The sequence below is a fragment of the Macrobrachium rosenbergii genome, chromosome 5 (assembly GCF_040412425.1).
Source record: "Macrobrachium rosenbergii isolate ZJJX-2024 chromosome 5, ASM4041242v1, whole genome shotgun sequence".
Taxonomy (NCBI): Eukaryota; Metazoa; Arthropoda; class Malacostraca; order Decapoda; family Palaemonidae; genus Macrobrachium; species Macrobrachium rosenbergii.
This window is the reverse complement of record NC_089745.1, coordinates 52820350-52845033: the sequence shown is the minus strand read 5'-3', so window position 1 is coordinate 52845033 and position 24684 is coordinate 52820350. Positions and strand designations below refer to the sequence as shown.

Sequence of the window (24684 nt, the reverse complement as noted above, 5' to 3'; positions counted from 1 at the left end):
AGTTAGTAATAATAAGTTTACCTTACTCTAACATCGGCATCTTCTATATACCAGTGATATAATGGTAAAAATAATAAATGAAAGAAACATTAAAGAATCAAAAAAATTTAATTTTGTAAATAATTACCCTGCATAGTCATGAATATGCTAATGATATAAACATTTTAGCATTCTAAACAGTATACAACACATATAAATATGTTAAGTAGTTCTGTTGCATTAAACTGACTTTATAAAGCTGATTCAAATAAAATCCCTTGAAGCAAACTAAAATAGTAACCTTTTTAAGATTCTGTATTTTTCCTGGGTATACAAACCACACCCTATTAAGCAAAGTACGGCTGTCACATGCAGCTGAACAAATGAATGAACAGTTACATGGACAGCCATATGGTGACACAAGTGAGTGGAGGAACCCCTACTCTTACTTGCATCTTGGTATCACTTTATCTTTCGTCTTAGGGGCTTAACGGAGTGGTAGTGGTGGGATATACAATCAAAGGCTTTGGTTTATATAACTAAGAAAAATACAAATTACTTTAATAGGTTTCTTATTTGCCCCTATGGGAATACAAACCTTCTCCTCTAAGTGGGGACTTACTCTTTAGGGGTTGTCCTATACATGGATGTACTGTAGTAACATTCCACCAAGAAAAATAATGTTCCTGAATGAAAGATATGTCAACAAGGACCATTCTTCTCAAGAACCCCTTATAAATCTGTTGAGAAGATGACCAGAAAAGTAAAGCCCTGGGCTGTAACCCATAAAAAATTGGGGAAAGGTGCTCTGAAGAGCCATGCCACTTCCCAAAGGGAGTGACATCAGCGGCAGCATACCATGACTATTACCAAGTAATGGGTTCCCAAAAGTAACAGAATCGAATCTGACTAATACACAGCAATGGATTTAGGGTTGGCTCTATCGTGTCACCTCCTTACATCTGTCAACTCTAATGAAAATCTCCTACATTCCGGTTTCAACGTATGAGCATTTTCAAGTAATCCTTAACAACTCGGGCAATGCATAAACCCATCTTATCAGGATCGCCCCCAACAAAATACTGGATAAAAGGAACCGAGTCTTAAATCTATGATCAGAAATGGGTTCTGAATTTTGGCTACAAACTCGAGAACATAAGAGAACTAGGGCTTGGACCAACCCTACAAGTAATGGGCAAGATAAGAAATACCATGCAATTTTCCCATTGTCTTCACCAAAGCCAAAGCCAAGAGAAAAATTCTACAGAGTACCAGCAATATCCAAATCTGGAACAAGAAGTTCCTTACGAGGGCAAGACTGTTCAAAATATCTCATCAACCTGGACAATTTTACCAAAGTGGAGCGATCAAATCTCTTCCATTTAAACATTTGCAACAATGCTGAATGATAGCTTTTTTTACTTGTTCCACTGAAGAATGATGAAGTCATCTTAAGAGAGGCTCTGATTGGAGTGGTACCCCTTTTGCAACACTAGTCACAAAAAATTTCCCCCTTTCCGAGCAACACTGGCAGAACTGCTGAGATATGCCAACCTTTTTCATACTGCCCTGTGAAAAAAAAAAGCCTATCAAAGGATATGCTGTATAACCCACTTTAAAGACAAAGTGAGAGAACAAATGACTGGAATAGACTGCCAGAACTGAGCTGGTTGCTCTTGTTGAGACAAGAATTTACTTATTAATTCCCTGAACTTGACTATGCAAGTGTCTGCTAAGAAGGCTTTCATCCTCACCAAATCCAGAGGCATATCCAGATACATTTCCTGCTGTTTGGGAAAGAGGTCAGATTTCTTCCAATTTAACATATTCCTTAGGCTTCTGCAAAGGTCCAGAACACAAACCTTTCCTAAATCAGACATTGTTTTGATAAAGCTAGCATTAACCAACCACTGACCACTGAGGTACCACTGCAGATGAATACCCCTAGGATGGGCCCAAGCCAAAACCAAACAGAGCACTCACGCAAACTTGAGGAGCTGAGACTGGAGGACCATCTTTCTGCAGACAATATGTACCTGATTTTGGGAATTTTGATGAAAGGATATCTGAAAATGTACATCTTGAAGACCTATTGCAAGCATGAAGTTTCCCTCTCTGACTAAAACTAATGCTGACCAGGGTATTTCCATCTTGAAATGAGCGCCAAACAAACTTGTTCAAGAGAAAGACAATTAAAGGTCTCCAACCTTTGGCTGCTTTCTCAACTAGGAATAGTTGGCTGTTAAAGCCTGGAGATGACCAGTTCAGCACCTTTCTCCAACATCATCTTTACTTGCTCCACCAAGGCAAGAGCTGTCTATGAATCTTGATGGTACAAAGGGAATTGAATCAGGTTGTTTGAGAGAGGAGGGCAGCAGTCCTTGAATGGTATCCTGTCATCATGGAGAACAGATGCTAACCTAGGCTCTGCTCCAAGTTCCTGCCGCTTGGTCCATACGTGAGAAAGGCAACCTCCCTACTCGTGGCAGTGAAGGAGGGGGGATTGCCAACCTCAGTGGGTGTTTCCTAATTCTCATAGGTGGGGCTGGGGAGGACGAAAGGACTGGGAAGCTCCGTCTCCTTTCTTAGACAAAGGAGCTTGTGTAAGCTGTTTTGCCTTTGACAGATAGGTTTCTTTGTAGAACTCGAGGAGGAAGGTCTTGCTAATGCCGACCAAGGAGCGAAGGAATTATCAAAGGGTGCAAAATACACAGCCCATTTGAGGATAAGTCTGCTCTTCTTAACTAGGAAAGAGAAGAGAGGAACCTAGCATCGAACTATTTCTAAGGGCATGCGTGCTGTTGTCTGAAACCTGGTTGAAAAAAAAGAGGGAGAACTTTCTCTCTCCTGTGAAGAAGAGTTAGAGTTTAAGAGACATTCCTCCATACACTAATAACTTCCTGAACATAGTTTTCTTGTTTGGAATTGCAAGACTTGTTACTGAGAAGCCTGTTAGTGAGTTTAGCTACAGATCCAACCAAAATACCACTTGAATGGCATACATAATCACCAACTCTAAGGCATTCAACTAAGAAGTACTCAAAGGTAGGCCTTCCTGTTTTGGTCTTCATTGTGGCAGGTTATTAGTCAGCTGACAAATAAACGACTCCAACTGAGGAGGAGTGGACTCACAGGTCCTACAAAATATAATATCTCTTCTGTTGTGAAAGTGGTGGGGGAAGGAGTTTGCTCAATTTACTGGAGGCAAGAAAATTACTAAGTCTGCAAACCAAGTGGTTCTCCTCCTCCAAAACACCAAAAGCATCTGTGACCAGGTAGCTTTACCAAAAGACATGCCTCCTGAGGGGCACCCATAGACAAGGCCATAGGTCAGCAAGCAGCCAAGGACAATCGTGGTGCAAGCCTCCATTACCCCACTATTCCTTCAAGGAGGGAAGTGGGGAGCTTCTCCCTGCACCCTATCTTGAGACTGGGTACTCAGAGAGAGCATGTAACTAGCAGGGTCCACTGAGCAAGAGAGATGTCTATGAAACAAGCGATGCCTCAGATTTATTATAATACCTATACTTCCTAAAGATAGATCTGGCAAGAGATGACCACTACGGCTTCCTACCAGAACACCTGGATTTTCCCTTCCTCCTCCTCCTTTGTTTGCATGAGCAATGAATCTCAAGAAGAGGAAGATGATAAAAGAATGAGATGATGAGTACAATGATAATGAAGAAAATGAAGAGGTCACATGGACCTGCTCCTTTTCCTCTACTCAAGTAGAACATTTGCTGTCTACTGACTGGTGCTTGTATAAGAAAACACTAAAAAAATGGTCATCCACACGAAGTTCAGCAGGAAGGACCACTTCAAGCAATTGTCCATACTTCCTGGTAACAACCACAGGTATTGGGGCTCCACAGACATTTTTTTCAACAGAAGCTTCACTAAAGAAAATTTACAAGACAGTATTTCTTGTTTTTCTCTACCAAACTATCTACAGTAGAAGGCAGAAAAGGATATGCTACCTGGAATAAGCCAAATTTTCTTAACACACTCATAGGATGACATTTCACAAGACTTCACTATTATCAGAGGGAAAAGATGCTGCTGTGGGAACATCAACCCATTATGCATTCCAAAGCCTAAGTTGTGTTCAATGGCCTTCAGATCTAGAAAAGTCATAACTCTAGGGCTTGACAATTATAGTGGCATAAACCCTTGCAGGAACCTTCTCATCTTTTTTAAACGACTGATTTCATTGCCCCCTAAGATTACTGCTGTTTTCAGAAAGTTAACTGGACCTCCATTTTTCATTCAGTTTGAAGGAAGGGAAACACTTCTGCATTACCTAAGAGACTTGGTCCATCCTCATGCCCCTCTGTATTTAGGCAGATTTCAATTCCCTTTTTTATCTATGGTTTTCAAAACACTGCTCTCTCTTTTTTGTACATTTGTTGAAGATAACCTGCAACCAGCATTACAGTTTCGGTTCCATAAAGGCCTTGGTACTTGTGGTAACTCTTGTCACCATCTACTGTCTTGCAGAGTGCTCTTATTGAGGGCGCACATACATGCATAGAATTAAGACTTTAATGCAGCCTTAGACTGTGTGAATCCTGGAGCTAACATTATTGGGAATTGGTGGATCTTTTATTAATATTTTAAATTAATTTTTAATGGGCAGAACCCAAAGGGTCTGTGTTGATGGCCAGTGTAGCTTTAGTAATGTCATATTAAGGGTTCTTCAAGGTAAGGTTCTTGGACCTTTGCTATTTGTTATCTATACTTGTGACATGTGGCAAGGTCTGGAGAACAAAACTGATTACATTATTCCATGATGCAACTCTTCTAGCTACTGTTCCTTCTCTGTGCCTTGGGTCTGCAGTTGCAGAATCCTTAAATAGAGATCTGGCATGTATTCATGTGTGTGGGAGGGCTTTGGGACATGAAACTTAACCCTTATAAAACTCAAAGTATGATAGTTGATCCTGAACAGATTTAAATATCAGTCACTCCTTAAAGATTTTAGGTGCAAATTTTGAAAAGAAACTGTCGTTTGAGAAGCATACATTGTTTCCTCTGTTTCTCATATAGTTGGTATCTTGTTGAAATTTTTCGAATGTATAGTGATGAAGCTGACTTTCATCTCAAACTTATACAGTATATCATCAGTCAAGTTTATTTTTCTAACTCTGTGTTAACTTGTGGCACAGATATGCAGTGAGATCACTGTTTGTTGCATAAAACAAAAGACAACGACAAACACTCTTCTTCATCTGGCCAAGCTACTTTTACTCGCACACTAAGTAGGCTGCTGCTGCAAACAACGTGTCATTTTTAGTGTCAGTTTTAACACTACAGGTACTCAGTTTTCTAAGAATTTTATTTTGGCTACAACCAAAATGTGGAATAGTTTGCCTGGTGCAGCTGTGGAGCCTTGTGATCTCCAAATATTTAAGTGAGGAGCAAATTCATTCCTGGTTTCTGCTGACGTCTCCTGAATTCAGGTGTCTCGGTTTAATTTTCTATTCTCTCATATCTATTTATTTACCATCTTTCCTATAATTTGTCTCTCTCTGAAGGCTGATTTCCTTTTGGAGTCCTCTTGGGTTTATAGTCTGCTGACTCTGTCCATAAGGATTTTCAGCTAAAGATCTAAGGAAAGAAAGAAAGAAAAAAAAAAATCAACTCTTTCAGTGTGACAAGAAAGATGGTGGAAAAAGGTCCTAGTGGGGTCAGCCTAATCCACTAGTGGAGTTCTGTATAACTTCCCCACAAAGATAGCAAATGCCTCTTGTTCTTCCTATTCCTCTTGTTAACCTTTCCCACTGAAAAGCTTAATCCACACATTCCTCACATGGGGAAGAATGGACACAGACCTTACCACATCAATGAAGACAAAACTTGTGGATCTACAGATGTAGGATACAAGAGGCAACCACATCCTTGCCCATGACCCTCATATCTTTGTTGTTCTTGTTTATTCTCCTTGAGACAAAACACAGCCAGACAATACAAAAAAAAAAAAACATTACACGCAATAAACAAACACAATACCAAAGAAACAACCATTTTAACTTGGCTATATTCATCCAAGGGAGAAGGTGAGAGTGGCAACACAAACAACCTCACACTGCACAATCAAAAGATAAAGTGAACCCAGATGCAAGTAGGAGTTAGGGTTCTTACCCCACACTCACTTGCACCACCATCTCAAAGGCAAAGGTTTGTATTCTTCTAGGAACAAATAGAATTTCACAATCACAAAGCTGACCAAAATAAAATTCCACAATGCTCACTCATAACAAAGTAACTTGGTATAAATCTATAACCCTACATCAAAAGACTGAATACAGACAAAAGACATAATAAGGAAACAATAAAAGGAGTCTTCATATATAAGACCTTTTCCACTACTCTATAGATAAGTCTTTACCTGGAATAGTGTGGGAATGATAATAAATATCAAATAACTTTTCTTCCCTGGAATACCTTGGGCATTTAAAATACTGTATGACTAAAGGTTTTATGTCCAATCTACTAGTTATATTTAATGGTAGAAATGAGATCAAAATAAAAAAATAAGGAAAACAACACCAGTGAGACCCTGATTATTATGACTGGGTGGAGCTTTAGCCTTCCCTAGTTATTAAACTTTTTTATCACAAACCAACTATTCATATACATAGCTGTCACTTGTGTCCCAAATATCCCAGGTTCACTAGCCTATTATCTACCAGACAGAAAAAAGGTAGCTTATTGCATGTGCCATCTGGACCAACTGTGCTGCAACAGCTTTGACTGTTCTCCCCAGGAGCTTCCTTTGCCTATTACAAATCATATTTCCACTACCATTTGATCCATGTTTTTTCAACACTTTTTCACTCCAGTGCATTAGAAAATGATAAAATGCATCGTTTAACCACTTGGCTGGTACTGTTGGCCATCAGCTTCATCTGGAATTTCAGGCTTTTGTGAGTAATCTACATTATGATCCTAATACCACTTCATGGTTCTTCAAAAATGATTGCCTTATTTCAACACTTGTTCACATATTACTCTCGTTCAGTTTTCTTCACTGCAGTTTTGTATATTCTCAGTTCGACTGTTTTTGTTATTTTTGCTGTGAGACTTGTTGCAATTGGTTGTATGATCAACAGTATTACAATGGAGAGAGGACAATGTGCCAGTCCTCCTTGATGAAACGTGATAACTTACTGGGCAAACCATCATGGTTTGCCTTAAAGATGAGGTAAGGTGAGCATACCCAACCAAAGCAAATGCTACACAAGTGGCATGGGTCACTGTCACAAGTGGACATAAAAGTGTGACATGCCCAACCTGGAAGACCTTACAGCCACCGACATGCACAACATGTACAATCGAATAATAACAGATCACATACGACCAGGATTATAACTGATAAAGAAGTTAGCACAATACGATATAATCACAAGGGAAATACCTAACTACCCTAGCAGTGAACAATATCACTATTACACTTACAAAAACATGATCAAAAAAGGCAAAATACAAACATACAATGTCCTACATATAAAGATGAAACAGATCATTACTGCTAAGAAGAAAAATTAAAAGGTAAATAACAACCAAAATACTACCCAAAAATACAGAGCAATAACCTCACAATACAGTAAATAAAACTAATGAAGTCAGTTAGCATAAAGAAAACCTACCTCTAAGTAAAACCTTAATCACCTGTCAGCCATAAGCACTTAATTTCAAAAAGTTACATTAAAATGATGAAAATATATCATGCACTAAACAAGGAAAAATATACTGGAATAATTATAACAATGCAAAGAAGCCTAATTCTATAAAAAAAAAAATTACAGATCTGTGACTACTTACAATCAACCATGCTATAAGTTAGTAATCCTGAGGTAGGAACCAGTGACTGGAAAATATCTGCTCAAGTGCAGAAATCACAATTTCATAATTTATAAAATGGAAAGGAGTGAAAAAGGTTGTGAAAAACACAATGAATTGACTAATGAATAATAGGAGAAAATGGGAATCTTGCAGAGAGGATGCAAATGCAGGAAGTTTAGCCAGTAGCTGTCAACAGTGTTGCAGACTCACAAATAGTGAGGATGTAACCAGTTGTGCATATTACTATGCTTCTGTCTGTGAGACTTACTGTGAAATAACAAAGGAAAACAAAATTATATACAGATTTTGTAAGGACAGAACAATACAAATAATAAACACACTCAAGAGAAAATGGCACAAAGACAGCAAAAATTTAGAAGGGTAATGTTGACCGCTACTTTGAATACATACACACCAGGACTAAAGACTAGGTAATACTTGGGGACTTCTAGGAATGCACCTATGCTATAAAGATGCTGAGAAAGGCAAATTGCAAATGGCTAAGGGATTTTTACAGCTCAAAACGTATAGAAATGATGGCAGTAAAGTGAGGGAGGAGGAGGACCATGATGTAATGGAGAGACATACTTTGAAGGAGGTAGAACATTTCTCTGTTACTTGGCTATATACTAGATTGTGAAGCTGGTATTAAGAAAGCAGTAAGAGTAGGAAAATCCTGGATTAAATGGAGTTTATAAGACTTAGCAAAAATAACAGATCTATGGCATATACCATGTACAATATCCTTCCTTCTCTATGTAGCAAAGCAAATGTAGATTTTGAAGAGTGCAACTGCAAAAAGGCTGATATTCATGGCTGGAGGGCACTGGCAAGTTGATGAGAAATAAGACGTCCAGAAGTTGAAAAATAAATTCAGATCTCAAAAGTTAGGTGACCTAGGCTTGTGATAAAAAAAAGGGCACAGAGCAGTAAGGATAGTAGTAAGCATTAGAGATAAAGTATATAGTTGGAGGGCCCAGAAAATCATGGTAAAAGGGCACAGACGAAGCTCTAGACCTATGGGAATCAAGATTAAGTATTGCTGTCCAAAGATCATACAGAACATTACCATCATATGGATAACTCAATGGGTTTGTTCTTTTAATATTACAATTATGCATTATATCTGCTTACTATATCATTCCATTGACAAAGTAGTGCAGTCTTTATGAAAAAATAGCCAAGTAATCATAGTCATTTGCAACACAACACATCATGCAAAAACATCTAAAAAAACAAACTACAGGCATGCCTTCACAACAGTCTTTGGAAACTTTTACAAGCAGAAAAGCAAGTCAAAACACTATAAACAATAGTTTAGTTATACAAAAAAGCAAAATTTAGGTTTTAAAAGGGGAAATAATTTTTCTTATAAACAAATCAATCATACAGAGCCATGATTCATGGTCAAAATGTCCCTAGACATGTATGTAATCTAATGCCTTACATACAGAAGCAGCTAAGGGCAAAAGAGCAACATCTTGCATGCATACCTATGAGTTTCAGTAAGTAAAAAGTCCTACTGGTTTGTGCATATGTATGTCAATACAGGGCGAAGGAGGGGAGAGGTCACTTTTTTGTGACTGATGAGTTTGTATTGAAAAGTGCTTTAAGGTATAAAAGTTAATTTGTTTCATATCAAATCCATCAACCATATATACCAATACTTTAGCTGGGAGGTCAAACAATTGAGAGTCCAAGCCTTTGCACATGTCCAATGGATTCAGTGGATTACTCAGTAACAAGTATACAAGTTATTCTTATGGGGTACTGTAAGTAGCCAAACATATATGAGAGTGCTAAGAGAGTTAACTCTCCCAACACAACTCACCTTTCAAGAATAAAGTAAAGGTTCCTAATAAACAAACTTAATTACCTTCTTTTAATTAAGTTTGTTTGCCACAACACGCTGACGGTCGATCGTGGAAAACTGCCCCTTCGATTTCCCCTTCGTTGCTTTTAATCTTCTCTTGAGCTCTGTGACTGCGATAAGCCTCTTATTCCAGATACTGACCAGAACTTGGAGAATGTGCCTGGCCACCTGAATGACCCAAGCCACTGATTAAGACGTCCGCGCCTCTGTATGGCTTGAGGCACAGATTAACCAGCCAGCCTTCGCCAAAAGAGAAAGTCGGACACACTAGCCACCCAGCATTCACCCAGTGAAAAAGTTGGACGTACCCAGAATGCATCCTAGGAGCTGATAAATAGGCCCCCATCGCAGGAATTCGGAGAGAGACCAGAACACCGCCAAACAACTCCCTTTTTTTGACTGCCCGCTCCTTCAGAGCTAACATCCCTCTGTGGCTGAATGACTCAGTCCTAGTACCTTAAACCCCATGCCAATTCCCCACCACCTTCCATTGGGACTACAGGAGCCATCTCTTCAGAATTAAGTTACAGTAAGGAATTGAGGTTGTCCAGTCACTTAGCTTTTCTTCTAAACATTTCTGTTTCAAAGCACAACTTTTACATAGACCTGACCTGTCGTGTTAAATTTGTGTCAAGCTTATTCATTAGTGTTTTATGAAAGAGGATTTCTGTCGCCCTCAGCTCTAGCCTCTTATTCTCGCTATTGCCATTAATTCATCAAGTGATCACAGGCCTTTCTCTATTGCAGAAAGGAGTGCTTGCCACTTTGGACCCCTCTGCCACAACTGTATGCTTGTTGGTTGCATGAAGAAATTCCAATTGGAACGTTATGAACCGTGCCATTGAAGTGTAATCATTGGCACCCAGTTAACGTCTATTATTCGTTTTATGTCTGCAGCAGGAACACCAGTGGCCAGTCTTATCCCTTTTTGTCTACTGATTTTCTATTGTAAATACATGTAATTTAGTTATCCCAAGAATTCTCTCCGAAATCCTTCTAAAGTAGGGCCTTCAACCCCTGTTCCTTCTTATTGTATTTTATTCTTGGAGGTGATACAGTCAGATTAGCAACATCCTTGTGGTAAGTTTTCTTTCCCCCCCACCCTTCAAGCATAAGAAGAGTAAAGTATCAGCTTGTACTTGAGATATAACAAAAATAGAACAGAGATCAACCAACCAATCATGTGACATGTACATGCTTGTAACTCTAAAAAGACTACAACTCTTGCAAGTGAATGATGACTGAACTAGGGTAATAATTAATCAACGGCCAGCCACAACTAAGAGTCCCAGTGAAGACAACCACATCCCATTGTGCATAACATCTTTTCAGGTAAAAATTTGCAGAGGGTCCCTCATTATCTCCACACACCTGCATTCGTGAAGGTCATAACCTCAGCGTTCCTTTTAAATGCTAGGTTAAATTGAGAGTGCCCTGGTCTCACTAACTTGGCCAACCTCATCAAGCCTGAAGGATGATCTGCATAGTCTGCCTTGGCTAGCTGGAATGGCAAATAGAACAATGATGGGATCTTGCTAGCCAGCCATCTGGGTCTTGACTATAAAATTTTAAGTGAAAGGCAGGACAACCAAAAACCAACCATTGGCATGCACAACACTACCGGACAAGAGTATGCAAACAACTTGCATTCCTAAAAGACTCAGAGCCAGCAGAAAAGCACTCTCCATGATGATGTGAAGAAGGGATGCCTCTTTTGGGCTCATAAGTGGCCCTGATGAGGGTTCTAAGGACTAACAAGAGGTTCCATTTCAGTAACCGAATTGTTCTGCGAGTTATGTCTTTCTCAAGGCGATGGAAGATTTTTCTAAGGTTCCTTCAATGCCTCAAGCACTTTGGGAAGCTTATCTGTAGCTTTTGACAGTTGAAATACCAAAGACTCCTGGAGGTGAACAAGAATTAAGTCTGTAATCATAGTGGATGATGTCCCCCTCACACTAAAGAAACTAGACTACTTTGCCTGGTAGACGCGAATGGTCTTGAATAAGCAGGAATGGGTGACTGCTACAGTTGTGACTTCTGAAAAGCCTCAACCCCTAAGGCCTTGCCTGATAACCTCCAAGTGTGAAGATGCAAAGTTGATGAGCCATCACAGAAAGTGTGGATGACCAGCCAAAGACATCAAATGGGTTAACATAAGAAACAACAGCAAAAATTGATCCAGTGGGCATGGCAAGAAAATGTGGCATCACGAGGGTAACCATCTGTGAAGCAAGCACATTGGAAGAAACATGCACTATTGTGCAGCATCAGATCAAACAACAGTAAAGGGTGTAACAGGGTGATCAGCATATCAAAAGCCATTTACAGATGAAGCAATAACTTGGCAAAGACAACCAGATGTCAAAGCAAAAAAATCAACTGCAGCTGAGCACAGGAAAATTTCAAAATCAGTACCTCTAGAAGAAGCAGCATCTTGGTATAAAGGAAGCAGTATCAGAAATGATGATAACAGGAGCATGAGCAGAGATGAGGAGAGCCCAACAACTGGACAAAGCAGCATAGGCAGAGCAGGCAATTACAGGAGTCATCAGTGTTAAGGGGATGGACCAATCGCTAAGCATAGCTGGCTGCACAGTGGGCAAGACATCAGGTGAGCAGGTAGAGATCAATAGGCAGTCTTCCTGACTGGGTATTCTTCCTGCTCTCACAATGAGCCCACTGAACCAGTCCAGGTAAATATTGGAGGACAGACCATGAGAGCAACAATTTCATCAACAGGAGGAACACAAGGGTCAAGTTCTAGTGAGGACAGGAATATATGGCAGATGCTACCTAGAAAACCTTGACAACTTTGGTTAGAAAATAAGTAGTACAACAACATATTATTAATGCACAACACTTCACAAAACAACCACACAAAATAATACATAAGTGGTAAACACTCATGCACACAAATTAGCAAATATTGGTAGATCCATTATACAGTATACATTTACACAAGCAAATATTAGCAATTCCAATTAGGGGCAGTAGGAAAGAGCCAACTGTTACCTATACAAGTGCTGTATAAAAAAATAGTACAAATAAATATTAAATTCAGTGAATATAACATTCACAACTCAGACACAATAGACAAACACACATCCAACAAACTTACCTCCTGCCTTCAGCTACTTACCACCTCATGTGGTGGTTAAAGAACAAAACCACCACAAACACAAATTATATTAGTGTAATCTCAGATATGAAAGAGTTTACCATATTATGCACAACACAGAGGATAGGCCAAATTCAATTTACAGTAGAGAAAAATAAACCAGAATACTTAAATGAAGCAAGCAGGACAAAAACCTCTAAATAATGACTTACTGATTACTCAATTTTTCACATGAAAACAGAACAAAGGATTACAGTAGATGATGATTAACAGAATAAAAACAATACATTAAAGACAGTCCTGCGACTCATGAAAAAATGAAGAACACAGTTACAACCTACAGATAAGTCAGGGGCACACATGCATGATAGTTGCTTTTACCTACTCTGCTGCTGTCTGCAAGACATCAGAATATGCATGTCTAGAAACAATCAGACCACAATTAAGGGCTTTACATGATCAATGTGTTTTGCATCAGACAAACTTTATCTAAAACAGGTTACGAAAGGAATGAAAAGAAAGTGACATAAAAACATGCAAAGAAAAAAAGAACAAAGATCATTAACAAAGCCACCGTTGCATTGTCACCAAACAAGCTAAAACACTTCTAATCTTAAGTTGAAAATTAAGCCTAAGTTAACGCATATTCAAAACAATGGCTTTTATTCATGTACAAAATTAAGCCTAATGTTAATGCAAATTCAAAACAATGCCATTTACTTATGTGCTAGTATACACTACCTTGGTTGTATTTTTTTTACCAAACCTTAAAATTTTCAGAAGTTAGCCAAAGAGAAGTTTATTTTCACTCACACATCAACCATTTTTGCAAGCTGTATCTACTTCAAAAAAATGTGCTAAGAACAGCATCTAAGTTGCAAGGTAAGTACGTGAATCTACATCAGTATCATACTACTACATTAAAAAATGCATTCTTTTCAATTTTTATTACAACACTACATGACAGATCATGACAGTACTACTTACTATAAGAATAGCTTCTCAGTGATTTATAACTGGGGCTAATGGAGACACCCATAAAAACATGCAACTATATGAAGCCAAAACCACACAACAAAATAAAAGCACACCGGAAACCCAAAGCTACCTGATATGTTAGTGAATATAAGAGGAGTGAAGTTATGTCGCCTCCCTCTACAGGAAGGCAGAGGGATTAGCCCTGGGATCCCGCTGATTTCTGTATCGCACTGTGAGCCATACACCAATGAACTGAGGGGTGCAAAAGCAATATACTGTATTGAGCACATCTAGATTAAAACATGAAAATAGTTTGTGAGAGAGAAGTGAAAATGCAACCACAGCACATAATGACAAAGTTATCATAGACAATGTTAAATAAATCAAAATAAATATTTCTTTAGGCAATACCAATGAAAGCCACCACCATGATTGATTCACAAAGAGAAAATCTTAATTCTCTCCAATCTACAGTCCTATTTAACTAAAAAAAAAAAAAAAAAAAAAAAAAAAAAAATCACACACAAATAATTTAATTAAACTCCATAAATAAAAATCTCTATTTTACTTATGCTGTACTGCCAAGTAGTGTAATGTCACAAACAGGTAAAAGAAGTTTTCTTTCTTCTTTTTATAAAGGTCCCATGGTCACTACTAAGGGGTGTTGGGATGAGGGAACTCCCATTCACACTTCAAAAGTTTATCAATGTGACTAAAGAGTCACATTTATTGGCTTTTATAAGGCTTGTTCAACAAGAAACTAGGGGAAAGAGATGAAAGTAATAGGAAGAAAGCAAAACATCTGAACAACTTAATTTAATTCATCATAAAGTTAACAACAACAACCTCCATTCCACAACCAAGTCAAAATTCTACTGTCGACTCATAAGGCTCAGCTAAAGGATTTGTTCAAAGAACTGAAAATTAGAGCAAGAGCAAGGGAAACCGAGCAAGTTGGACAGCTCTGAAAGAGACCAAAGACAAATGCAAGTAACTAGCAAAAATCAACGCAGCTGAGGAGTAAACAACCTTTAATATAATCTCCAGTGTGCCAAGCAATATACATTATTATTATTATACTAATTATTATTAATATTATTATTATACAGAAGATGAACCCTATTCATATGGAACAAGTCCACAGGGGCCACTGATTTGAAATTCAAGCTTGCAAAGAATAGTGTTCATATAAAAGAAGTAACATGAGGTAAAGGGAAATATATAAAGAAGAGATCTCACTAACTACAAAAGAAAAAATCAATTAATAAATTAACAGATAAAAATGTACGCAAATGATCAAAATGCAAGGAGAATTGCATTAGGGTAACAAAGTATGGCAACTTCACTTGACTTTTCGAAGTTCCAATTGCACATCAAACTCAGGGAGACTGTTCCAAGATCCAATGGTGTGAGGAATAAAGGACCTCTGAAACTGAGAAGTTTGGCAATGAGACACATTTACTGCATATTAGTGCTGCTGTTCAGAAAATCTGGTTGCTCTCGGCAGGAAAAGGGGATCAGGGATCAATTGTGACAACCCAACATAGGGATCTACCAGAAATACTTGCAAATAATAAATCCACTTTGGTGTCTGTCCATGCAATACAGAAACACATGAAGCAAGAGTAACTCACTACTTCCAAAGTTAGAAGTCCTGTCTCCACTCATTAGCATCCTTGCCCGATTCATCATTACTGTACTCAGTTCCATTAGGTTTTCCTTTTACAGGGTTACACATAAATTCTCTGTCTTACCATCATTTTGCCTTTTCCTTTATCTAGTTCTGGTTTTCATTTATGCCCCTTTATGATAATTTTTGTTATAATTTTTACTGTATTCCACTGTATCAATGTCTGAACACCACAGTTCTTTTTACATCCTTATCTGTGCTAAAATTGTAAAGCATTTCTCCCATTTTGTAACTTTAGTATTCTCCATCCCATGAATATCAACATTTATAGCTTCTAGATCTCAGCTGTACAGTATACTAAGAGCAAGTCTTATCCATGTATCAAATGCCTTCTTTGTTTTCTTGACAAGGTAATAATTTTTTTTTTTTTTTTACCAGCATCCAAACAAATACTTTTCACTTCATTCTGGCTGTCATTATTATTGTTACCCTTTCAATTATGGCCACACTAATCAGTAAGTCACCAATGCCCGGCCATCTATACAATTCACCTCCATTTTCAAGAGTTACAATGTGCTTAGAAAGCACATCTCCAGAATTTCATAAGACTGGCCAAAATGATTTGTTCTTAAATGAGAACTACAAATTAGAGCAAGGCAAATTTGCACTGGAAGAGATGAACAAGTGAATGAGAGAAAGCCCTTTACTTTTGGCCCGAGGAATACTTCAAAGAATTCTTACTACAACCCACCGTGCCACTGAGTGTACTGTGATATCCACCCAGTTTAAATTAGTACAAAATTACATTAACAGCTTCAACTAGAATGTGTAAAAATGAAGAGATTAAAGGTACCAAAGAACAATTAACAACCATACTGCTGCATCATACTGCAGTTAAGACCCTAAATACAAGCAGAGGTCTTGTAAAGGATAATAACTTGGAAGAAAGACTTACAGCTTCTTATGTCACCATAAAACTTCTAACCTTAGCAAACACTTCACTTTACGAGGCAGTATAGCAAAAGAATGATAGAGGATTTGTATCTGGTATGAATATTTTGCCATGGCTAAATCTACACACTATACAAACTAATGGAAGATTTTTAACCGTAATAACTTTGACATCTAACATACAAAAAAACTACAACAATAACATCTGTGGCACTGTAAAACATTTATATGTGATTATGCCATGACTCCAGTGATGATTGTTAACATACCAAAGAAAAAGTTATAAGCTGAAAACAACATATTCAGCAAGAGTAAAATCCTAAATCAGATTAAACATTGTGTTAAATATCAAAGTAAGCCATTAATCTAGGGTGATTGTATATTACACACTTGAGCCTTACAAATATCATGAATTCAAACGATTCAAATCTAGTAGTTGCTTGTTATACTGTTAAGTTCCTATCATCAATGGGAGCTAAACTCATCCATGATTCTCATCTTACCTAAAAATTACCATATTTAAAATTAGTAGTATTGTTCTGTACTTCAAAATCTAAGCCCTATATTCTCTATGTTACATCTTATACAGGATAAGTATCTCAGAGATACAATTAGCAAGATCACACAGAGTTTACAATAGAATTAACAGAATTGTTTATAAAACACTAGATCCTAAAGGAGTTAGTTATAAAAATAATTTAAACCTACCACTAAGCTAATACAGTATCTCCCTATACCACTGAGCTAAATATCTTTAGTTTTCACACCAGGTTATATTTCCTTGATAGCCAATCTACAGAAATGAGTTACTCTTCTTAAAATATTATGGGTCTTTCATTTCTTTAAAATAGATAAAATACAGAATACAGCTACCTAGTCTATTAGTCTTGCCAATACACGAGAACTTCACACACTTTACATAAAAAGACGGTCTGCTAAAGTCATTACAAACCTCTGTAAAGGAGAAAAATAAGCCAACTCCACCAACAAGGTTGAACCCTCTCTGCATGGCATCTTGGACTGCTACATCACAGGTAGAGCATTCACAGTGATCACCGTGACAACAAAGTGTTTCATTCTGTGCGAGAGGACAACAGGTTTTTCCTGTAGTCTTATTGATCACCTGTGGCAAATGAGAAATATATAAATTTTATATGAATCAAATTCAAAGCTGGTATAAATCATAATATCCAGAGAATACATTAGGAAACTGGTCATCAATAAAAATAAATGCCCTGAACAAACATTACAGAATTGGGTATCAATAATTAATAATATCCTGACAATACATTAAGAAACTGGGTATAATCACATACATCCTAAAAATACATTAATGAACTAGGTAAATCAGCAATTAAAATTTTCTCTCCTAACATTAAGAATCAGTCACAGACAAACTGATGAATAACTATTTCAAAATTACACAGTTATATTTTCTGACCTGCATACAACTGGGATGTTCTGCAGACTGATTTTTGTAACCACAGCATCCAAACAAGGACTGAGCATCAGACTTCATGTCGTCTGTAGAAAAGTTCCATCCCTGGAAGAATTTCAAAATACCATGATTTGCAATTCATCAAGAACATGTATAATCTAACTAAACCACAAATTACTAAAAGCTGAAACTAATTACTCCAAGAAAATATTTCCTTGTATAACCTACTTGAAGCAGACACAAAATCATGGGTACTGGCAATTTTTGGTATTCACCAAGGTCATTTATTACTGTACATTACTGTAATAGTCATTTGACTGGAAACTTCGATTACTTTTCTAGGTACCTGCATGGTTAATTCAATTATTACTAAAGCAAGTGGTGAACATTATACAAAAAATTAATTTCTATGACATTCACTTTCCATACGTTTGCTGAGCAGAACAGTAAATAATGTCCGTATATAGAAAATATCTTCCCCATAGTTTCACTTAGACTACATCTGACAGCAAAAACAATGAGATTGGAAGGAGGAAATTAGTATTTAATTGATGGGACTGAATGAGAAGTGTTTTATGTTTATGTATACTTGTGGCTGAGAGGCCACCAGATCATCCTGAGACCATTAGTGATGAGTACTTGGTTGATCACTTGACAGATCAAGCAGAATGGCAGAAAAGCTATACAGATATCAAGGTTGTGCCAAGAGTGTTGGGAGGTGTCTTCAAATGCAGCTCAGGGGTCTGGCACTGGAGGTAAGAACACTGGGAATTTCCTGTTTAGCTTCGGTTCCTTGAGCCTCAAACTGCTTCTCTGATACAGTGCTCCCCAACTTTTTCACGGGGATAGGTTCCAGAACCCACCGTGGAAATTAAACATCCTTGGAAATGCAAAATCCCCTCTAAAAATGCTTATAACTGCCAAATACTCTGTACTCCTTAAACTAAAACGCTGATAACTTTCTATTTTAAAAGTTCACTGCCTAATTTAATAGTTCATACAAAAATATACCTTAACCCTTAATGGATGGGAATCCTTATATGAGTACTGTATCTATAACAGGTTTTGGGTGATGGACGGGATTCCTCATATGAGTATTAATAATACGTGCCATACTGTTTGAATGAATTTAGCAGGAAAGAGGTTCATAGCACTTCAATGGTCCATAAATGACTTATGGCAACTTATTACCTCGGCATGGGAGAGATATCGGACAGTATGCCTTGAGATTGCATAAGAGGATGTACTGCCTCTTTGCAGCTCCAGGACGTCTTTTTATTTATTTGCTCATATATATACCCAGGGATTGCTGTTGGTTTTAGTTCTTATCTTTTATGATAGTATGTCAGCTATAACTGTAATTTTGCAAAAAGTGCAAAGAAATATTAAAAAAAAATGTATACCTCACAAAAAGTTACTGCATCTCCCCATCTTAGTAAATCTCGTAAATATTTTACAACAGATATACGATACTCAGAATTTGTTACTGATTTTAGTTATCTGTTATGATAGTGTGAGCTGTAATTATAATTTTACAAAATAAATTATTAGAAAAACATGCAGAACGTGGCAAAATTAACATTTTTTCATGAATGTCTTGTAAGAGGCCCCACACAGGGTTGTAAATAGTCAATTTCAACTTCTCATGGAATGTAGGGAAATATTGTTAGAATTCTTGTTCTTACATCACATGCATTTGCATATCTTCCTCTTTTCATTGATGTGTTTTTTCTTAAATTGGCCAACCTTAAAATTTGCCTGGTCTGGGGATGTACTTGATATATATTTAGCCCATCCCTTACGGGTTAAATTTACTAAATCAATTTAATATCAGTTATAGCAAAACTACACCCCAAACCATCATTCCAAAACACCTTAAGTCATCTTTTGCAACTGTTACTCTTAAGTATATATGCCCCCTAAAATGCTTATAATAATTATTTACTAATTCTAAAATATTAACATTAATGTAAGCACAGCAAAATATCTATAAAATGTTTAATACAAATTAAATAAATCTGTCTTACAGAATGTTTGACAACTAATCAAGTTACCTGTACTGTATACATAAGCATAGCAGTTTTCTCTCATAGTACTGAAGTTGTCCCGTTTTCCTTTTACACTGGAAAAACAAAATTATCACTAATTTGCTTTTTTCCTAGTGCAACACTGTTTATTCACTAATTACCTTATTTTTTCATATTGTGTTTGTGACTAAATAGTACAAATTTTTCTGACAAAAATGATCGACAGAGTATTTATACTGTACTACTGTATCTGTTAGGCTCATTCCAGGTTGGGCCCCAGGATGAGCATAACAGCTTTATGATTCTCTCTCTCTCTCTCTCTCTCTCTCTTTTTAAGGGTAATGTAAGATCTATCTGAAATTATATTACTGTAAAGTGTTTTTGGATCATAGAGCATACTGTACAATATCTAAAATGTTCACTAATTATTTTTATTTTATTTTCCAGTCTGCTTTTACTGGTAAATAAAACAAAAATAATTAGCAAATGTTTTAGATATTGCACAGTATGCTCTACCATCCAAAAACACTTTACAATAATATCATTTCACATACATATTACATTACCCTTAAAGAGAGAGAGAGAGAGAGAGAGAGAGAGAGAGAGAGAGAGAGAGAGAGAGAGAGAGAGAGAGAGAGAGAGAGAGAGAGAGAGAGATCGTAAATCTGTTATGCTTATTCCGGGGCCCAACCCAGAATGAGCTTAACAAGTTATTTTCATAATAAAATAAATTTTTGAACATACTTACCTGGTAGTTATATATATAGCTTAAGTCCCTGATGCGACGGCAGAATTTCAAAAACTCGCGGCAATCACCGATCGGGTAGTCAAGTGGTCCACCTGTGCGCCCTCTGCCCAGGTAACTGGAACCATTCTACATATTCCTCAGATCTTCCATGCCCCTAGTCTCTAGAGGGGAGGAGGGAGGGAATTTAATTATATATAACTACCAGGTAAGTATGTTCAAAAATTTATTTTATTATGAAAATAACATTTTCAAACATCTAACTGACCTGGTAGTTATATATATAGCTGATTGACACCTTTGGTGGAGGGTCAGAGACAGCCAACATCGTTGGAATTGAAATACTAAAATTTTGCAAAACCAACTAAAGGTTCCTACCTGTTAAGGAAGCTGACTTCATTGTTTTCCTGCCTCATTATGTCTGCATTCCTTAAGAGATCCAGCGATCCACCCAGGGGGCTGAAAAATCTCTAGGGGCTGTCAACCGGTGTATAACCTCTATGTGACTAGACCTCCTTTTAATACCCTTATTCCGGCGCTACCAAGGAACAAAATGACCATCTGACTAAGAGAACTGAAGTAAATGATATTATTTAAAAAACTGTCTGCTAATGACTTATGGAAGACTGCGTCCAGACTTTGCAAACAACCAAAAACAACATCTTAGTTCCAAGGAAGAAAAAGGGTATTGGGTTATGGGATTGTAGGGGTAGCTCCTTTTCTCACTACTGAATTTGCAGCTACAAAAGGACCCAGTGTGTAACAGTCTTCATAAACAGTCTGTACCTGTTTAAGGTAATGTGAGGCAAAAACAAACTTGCTCCTCCAGAAGGTCGTATCCAAGATACTCTGGAGGGACCTATTTTGTTTAAAAGCCACAGAGGTTGCTACCGCTCTGACCTCGTGTGCTTTAACTTTTAGAATTTTGTGGTCCGCTTCCCTACATCCCGAATGAGCATCTTTTATTAATTGTCTGATAAAAAAGGACAGAGCATTCTTAGACATTTGTAAAGAGGGTTTTTTGACAGAGCACCAAAGCCCTTCTGAATCCCCCCGTAAGTCTTTTGTCCTTTCTAGATAATATTTTAGAGCTCTTACTGGACACAGAGTTCTTTCTATTTCCTCACCTGTGACATCCGTCAGGTTAGGAATCTCAAATGCTTTGGGCCAAGGTTGAGATGGACGTTCATTTTTGCCAGAAAATCTAGTCGAAGTGAGCAAACTGCTTTGCCTTGTCTAAAACCTATAGTTTTGTTAAAAGCATGAATCTCACTTACTCGTTTTGCAGTAGCTAAACTGACTAGAAAAAGGGTTTTCATAGTGAGATCTTTTAAGGATGCCTTTTGTAAAGGTTCGAACCTATCACTCGTGAGGAACCTCAGGACCACGTCTAGGTTCCAAGCCGGTGATTCTTGTACCCTCTCCTTAGATGTATCGAAGGATCTGAGAAGGTCTTGGAGGTCCTTATTGTTAGAAAGGTCTAAGTTTCTGTGTCTAAAGACCGATGCTAACATACTTCTATATCCTTTAATGGTTGAAGTTGAAAATCTAAGGTTATTCCTAAGATGAAGAAGGAAGTCTGCTATCTGAGTCACAGAGGTACTGGTAGAGGATACAGAGTTGTTTCTACACCATCCTCTAAAAATTTCCCACTTGGATTGGTATACCTTAATGGTGGAAGACCTCCTTGCTCTTGCGATCGCGCTAGCTGCCTCCTTCAAAAAGCCTCTAGCTCTTGCGAGTTTTTCGATAGTCTGAAGGCAGTCATGTGTAGCGCTTGGAGGTTTTGGTGATACCTTTGCAAGTGGGGTTGTTTGAGTAGATCTACTCTTAGCGGAAGTTCTCTCGGAGTGTCTACTATCCATTCCAGTACCTCTGTGAACCAATCTCTTGTTGGCCAGTAAGGAGCGACTAGAGTCATTCTGGTGCCCTCGTGCGACACGAACTTCAGTAATACTTTGTGGATTATTTTGAAAGGTGGGAATGCGTAAACGTCCAAGTTTGACCAGTTCATGAGGAACGCGTCTATGCAAGCAGCCTCGGGATCCGGAACGGGGGAACAATAAGTTTCTATCCTCTTCGTCCGTGCTGTGGCGAAAAGGTCTATGCACGGTCGCCCCCAAATCAGCCACATGCTCTTGCAGACGTCCTGATGTAGCATCCATTCTGTGGACAGGACTTGATTCTTCCTGCTCAGCATGTCTGCTCTTACATTTCTCTGCCCTTGAATAAAGTGGGTTAGTAGTATCACATTCTTCTCCTTCGCCCAGAGAAGAAGCTTTCTTGTTGTCTCGTATAGAGATTTGGAGTGAGTGCCCCCTTGTTTGCTGGTGTAGGCCAGCGCTGTTGTGTTGTCGGAGTTGACCTGCACCACTTTGTTTTTTACTACCTGTTCGTATTCTTTGAGAGCTAGAAGGATCGCTGTTAGTTCCTTCTGATTGATATGCCAAGACTCTTGCTGTTTGGTCCAAGAGCCCGAGACTTCGTTGATTCCCAGAGTCGCTCCCCATCCTGAGTCCGATGCGTCGGAGAACAACACTAGGTCTGGGTTCCTCTGTTTTAGGGAAAGGCCCTCTCATAGCTTGATGGGGTCGTTCCACCATTTTAGATATTGCCTCACAGGATTCGAGATGGGGATACACTTCGTCTCCAATTCTTTTCCCTTGTCCCAGTTCCGATTGAGATGGAACTGTAACGGGCGAAGATTCAGTCTCCCCAAGGAGACAAACTGCTCTAGAGAGGAAAGGGTCCCCAGCAGACTCATCCATTCCCTCACCGAGCATGTTCGTTTCCTTAAGAAGCTCTGAATCTTTTCTAAGGCTTGTTCCGTTCTTGACAACGACGGAAAAGCCCGAAAAGTCTGACTCTGAATCCTCATCCCAAGGTATAGAATCTCTTGGGATGGACTCAGTTGGGATTTTTCCTTGTTTATAAGTAGGCCCAGTTCTTCTGATAACTGGATTGTCGTCTGAAGATCCTTCAGGCAGCGTGTGTGGGAAGGGGCTCTGAGAAGCCAGTCGTCTAGGTATAAGGAGATTCTGATGCCTCTCTTGTGCAACATTCCTGCTACATTGTTCATCAATCTCGTGAAAACTTGAGGAGCGGTGCTTAGGCCGAAACAAAGAGCTCAAAATTGGAACACTTCTTCCTCGTGAACGAATCTCAGATATTTCTTGGAGCTCGGGTGGATAGGGATATGGAAATAAGCATCCTGCAGACCCAATGATACCATCCAGTCATTCTGTCTGACTGCTGCTAGGACAGATTTCGTAGTTTCCATTGTAAATTTTGTCTTTTGAATAAAAACGTTGAGAGCACTCACGTCCAACACTGGTCTCCATCCCCCCCGAGTTCTTGGGAACCAGGAATAAGCGATTGTAAAATCCTGGGGAATCCACGTCTTGAACTCTTTCTATGGCTTTCTTTTGCAACAGAAGAGATATTTGCTGTTGCAGAGCCTCCGCCTGCGTTTTTCTTCTTGTATTTGGCCGAAAGGTCTATCGGTCTTGATGCTAGAGGGGTTTCCTGAGGAAAGGGATCTTGTACCCCTCTTTGATCAACTGGATGGACCACGGATCCGATCCTCTCCTCTCCCACACTTGCCAGAAGATGTTCAGTCTGGCTCCTACCGCTGTCTGAAGGAGACTCCCATCAGACTCTGTGTCTTCCTTGTCTGTAGCCTCTTTTCGTTGATCTTCTCCCAGCAGATCTTGAGTTTCCTCTACTGAGGGATTTGAAACGAAAGGGCTGAGAGACAGAAGCTTCTCCTCTATTCTTCCGTGCGACGAAGCTCGTTGGCATTACTTTTTAGCTGTTTTCGTAATCAAGTCCTGCGTGGCCTTTTGTGATAAGGCCGCTGTGACTTCTTTTACCAGCTCTTGAGGGAACAGGTGAGCAGAAAGAGGAGCATAAAGGAGTTCTGATTTTTGAGTAGTAGTTACTCCAGTGGAAAGAAAAGAGCAAAGATGTGCCCTTTTCTTTAAGATCCCTGCAGAGAAAAGCGCCGCCAGCTCGTTGGCACCATCTCTGAGAGCCTTATCCATGCAAGCCATTATGTGTACCAGGTCCTCCGTGTCTGCATTCTTGCTGGCGGCCATCTT

At 38.5% G+C, this 24684-nt stretch overlaps 1 protein-coding gene across 3 annotated transcripts in view; it reads right to left on the bottom strand.

Annotated features, from left to right (window-relative positions):
- The window catches only part of Tsp97E (Tetraspanin 97E), a 58127-nt gene that overhangs the window by 5645 nt on the left and 27798 nt on the right, over positions 1-24684 (bottom strand). For 2 of the 3 annotated variants that reach the window (XM_067104346.1, XM_067104348.1), the window contains exons 4-5: positions 17816-17917; positions 17327-17497 (exon numbers count right to left, since the gene is read on the bottom strand). In XM_067104346.1, the coding sequence (XP_066960447.1) occupies positions 17327-17497; positions 17816-17917 (273 nt within the window). Of the gene's footprint in view, positions 1-13923; positions 14046-17326; positions 17498-17815; positions 17918-24684 lie in introns of all 3 variants that reach the window. The other variant, XM_067104347.1, reaches the window with a different exon arrangement.